Source organism: Aplysia californica, unplaced genomic scaffold, assembly GCF_000002075.1.
Source record: "Aplysia californica isolate F4 #8 unplaced genomic scaffold, AplCal3.0 scaffold00936, whole genome shotgun sequence".
Classification (NCBI taxonomy): Eukaryota; Metazoa; Mollusca; class Gastropoda; order Aplysiida; family Aplysiidae; genus Aplysia; species Aplysia californica.
This window is the reverse complement of record NW_004798206.1, coordinates 34,996-36,584: the sequence shown is the minus strand read 5'-3', so window position 1 is coordinate 36,584 and position 1,589 is coordinate 34,996. Positions and strand designations below refer to the sequence as shown.

The following is a 1,589-nucleotide window of genomic DNA, read 5'->3' as shown; positions in this document are numbered from 1 at the left end:
ACTTCTCACATCAAGTACTGAATACTCACTTCTCACATCAAGTACTGAATACTCACTTCTCACATCAAGTACTGAATACTCACTTCTCACATCAAGTACTGGATAAATTTCACTTGCTTTCTGGCCAGGGACAGGGATGGTTGTTCTGTGCTTGTAACTTCTAATTCGGACTAGGACATGTAGTTATGTGAGGGAGTCATTGCGCTGCCTAGAGTGAAATGCTCACAGCTAAAGGGATTTGAAAACAGCAACAAGTTCTAATTCTAAAGTTCAGTACTACTAACTACCTAATGCTACCAATATATAACACTAGTAGCAACACTTCAAATCTTGGGCACTTATGATATGACCTATTTGTGATGCAAGTACCTTAAAACTGTTACTAACCGTCAATATGATGTTGTCTGTGTGTGTGTGTGCAGAGATCTGGACCAGGCCAGTATGGAAGCAGTGGCCGCACTACTGGCCGGCCTGCCCCTACAGCCCGAGGAGAGTGACCGGGGGGACCTCATGGAAGCCAAGTCGCAGCTCTTTCTCAAGTACGTCGGATTTCCTCCTGCTTGTAAACTTGTCGTTGTTGTGGTTGTTGTTGATGATGATCCAGCTTGTGAACTTTTTGTTGTTGTTATTGTTGTTGTTTTTGTTAACGACCTAGCTTGTTAACTGGTTGTTTTAGTTGTTGTTGTTATAGATCCCCCTTGTAAACTTAAAAGTCTAAGATATGTCCACTGTTTGGTGTAAGACTTCGTCATAAGGTGGATGGTTGGCGGGTGCTCTGGTGTGGTTTGCTTCTTCTTTACTTTCAAACATCTATTGTCATTATCTCTACTCCTTCTTTTTTGTGTTTGTTACTCTCTTGTAACACCTCTAGTCTTCCGCACTTACATGACCTTATTGTGTTGCAAGTGCTGCAAAACTCTTACTAAAACTAAAACTAAAAACACTCTCTCACACCTGTTCTCTGAGGTCAATAGAATGTTCTAGATTAGTACACGTCGTGCACTTGAAAAAATACAGAACTTTTGACAGGAAAGTGACTGCAATCTCGGTGTCTGTCTGTTTGTCCAGGTATCTGACGCTGTTCATGAATCTCCTCAACGACTGCTCTGACGAGGAGCAGGACAAAGCACTGGATCCGAACCGCAAACGCTCCATGAGTAACTTGAGTGCTCTGAGGAACTGCACCGTGCAAGCCATGTCCAACCTGTTGAATGCCAACATCGACAGTGGTCTCATGCATTCCATAGGTGAGTGTCTCGTTCTTGTGTCTTATGTGTTGTGTCTTGTGTCATGTCCAGACAGATTTGTGTGGGTGGTTCGCGGGTGCTCTGGTGTGGTTTGCTCCTTCTTTCCTATCAAACATCTATCGTCCTTATCTCCCTTCTTCTTTTTTATGTTTGTTACTCTCATGTAACACCTCTAATCTTCTGGCGCTCATATGACCTTATGCAGTTGCGAGCGCCGTAAAACCTCTACTAAAACCAAGGCAGATTTGTTAGAGCTAACCCAGGCGTTACAACTGTCCCCACTTTCACAGGAGTGGGTTGGCGGTTGCTCTAGTGTGGTCTACTCTCATTCTTTCCTATCAA

General features: G+C 43.5%; 1 protein-coding gene across 1 annotated transcript in view; it reads left to right on the top strand.

The window, feature by feature from the left end:
- Nucleotides 1-1,247, top strand: part of LOC101860210 (neurofibromin) — a gene marked incomplete at its 3' end in the record, with an annotated part of 5,886 nt that extends 4,639 nt beyond the window's left edge. The window contains 2 exon segments of the mRNA XM_013089358.1: nt 423-539; nt 1,069-1,247. Of these exon segments, the coding sequence (XP_012944812.1) occupies nt 423-539; nt 1,069-1,247 (296 nt within the window).
- Between the last annotated feature and the right edge of the window lie 342 nt (nt 1,248-1,589).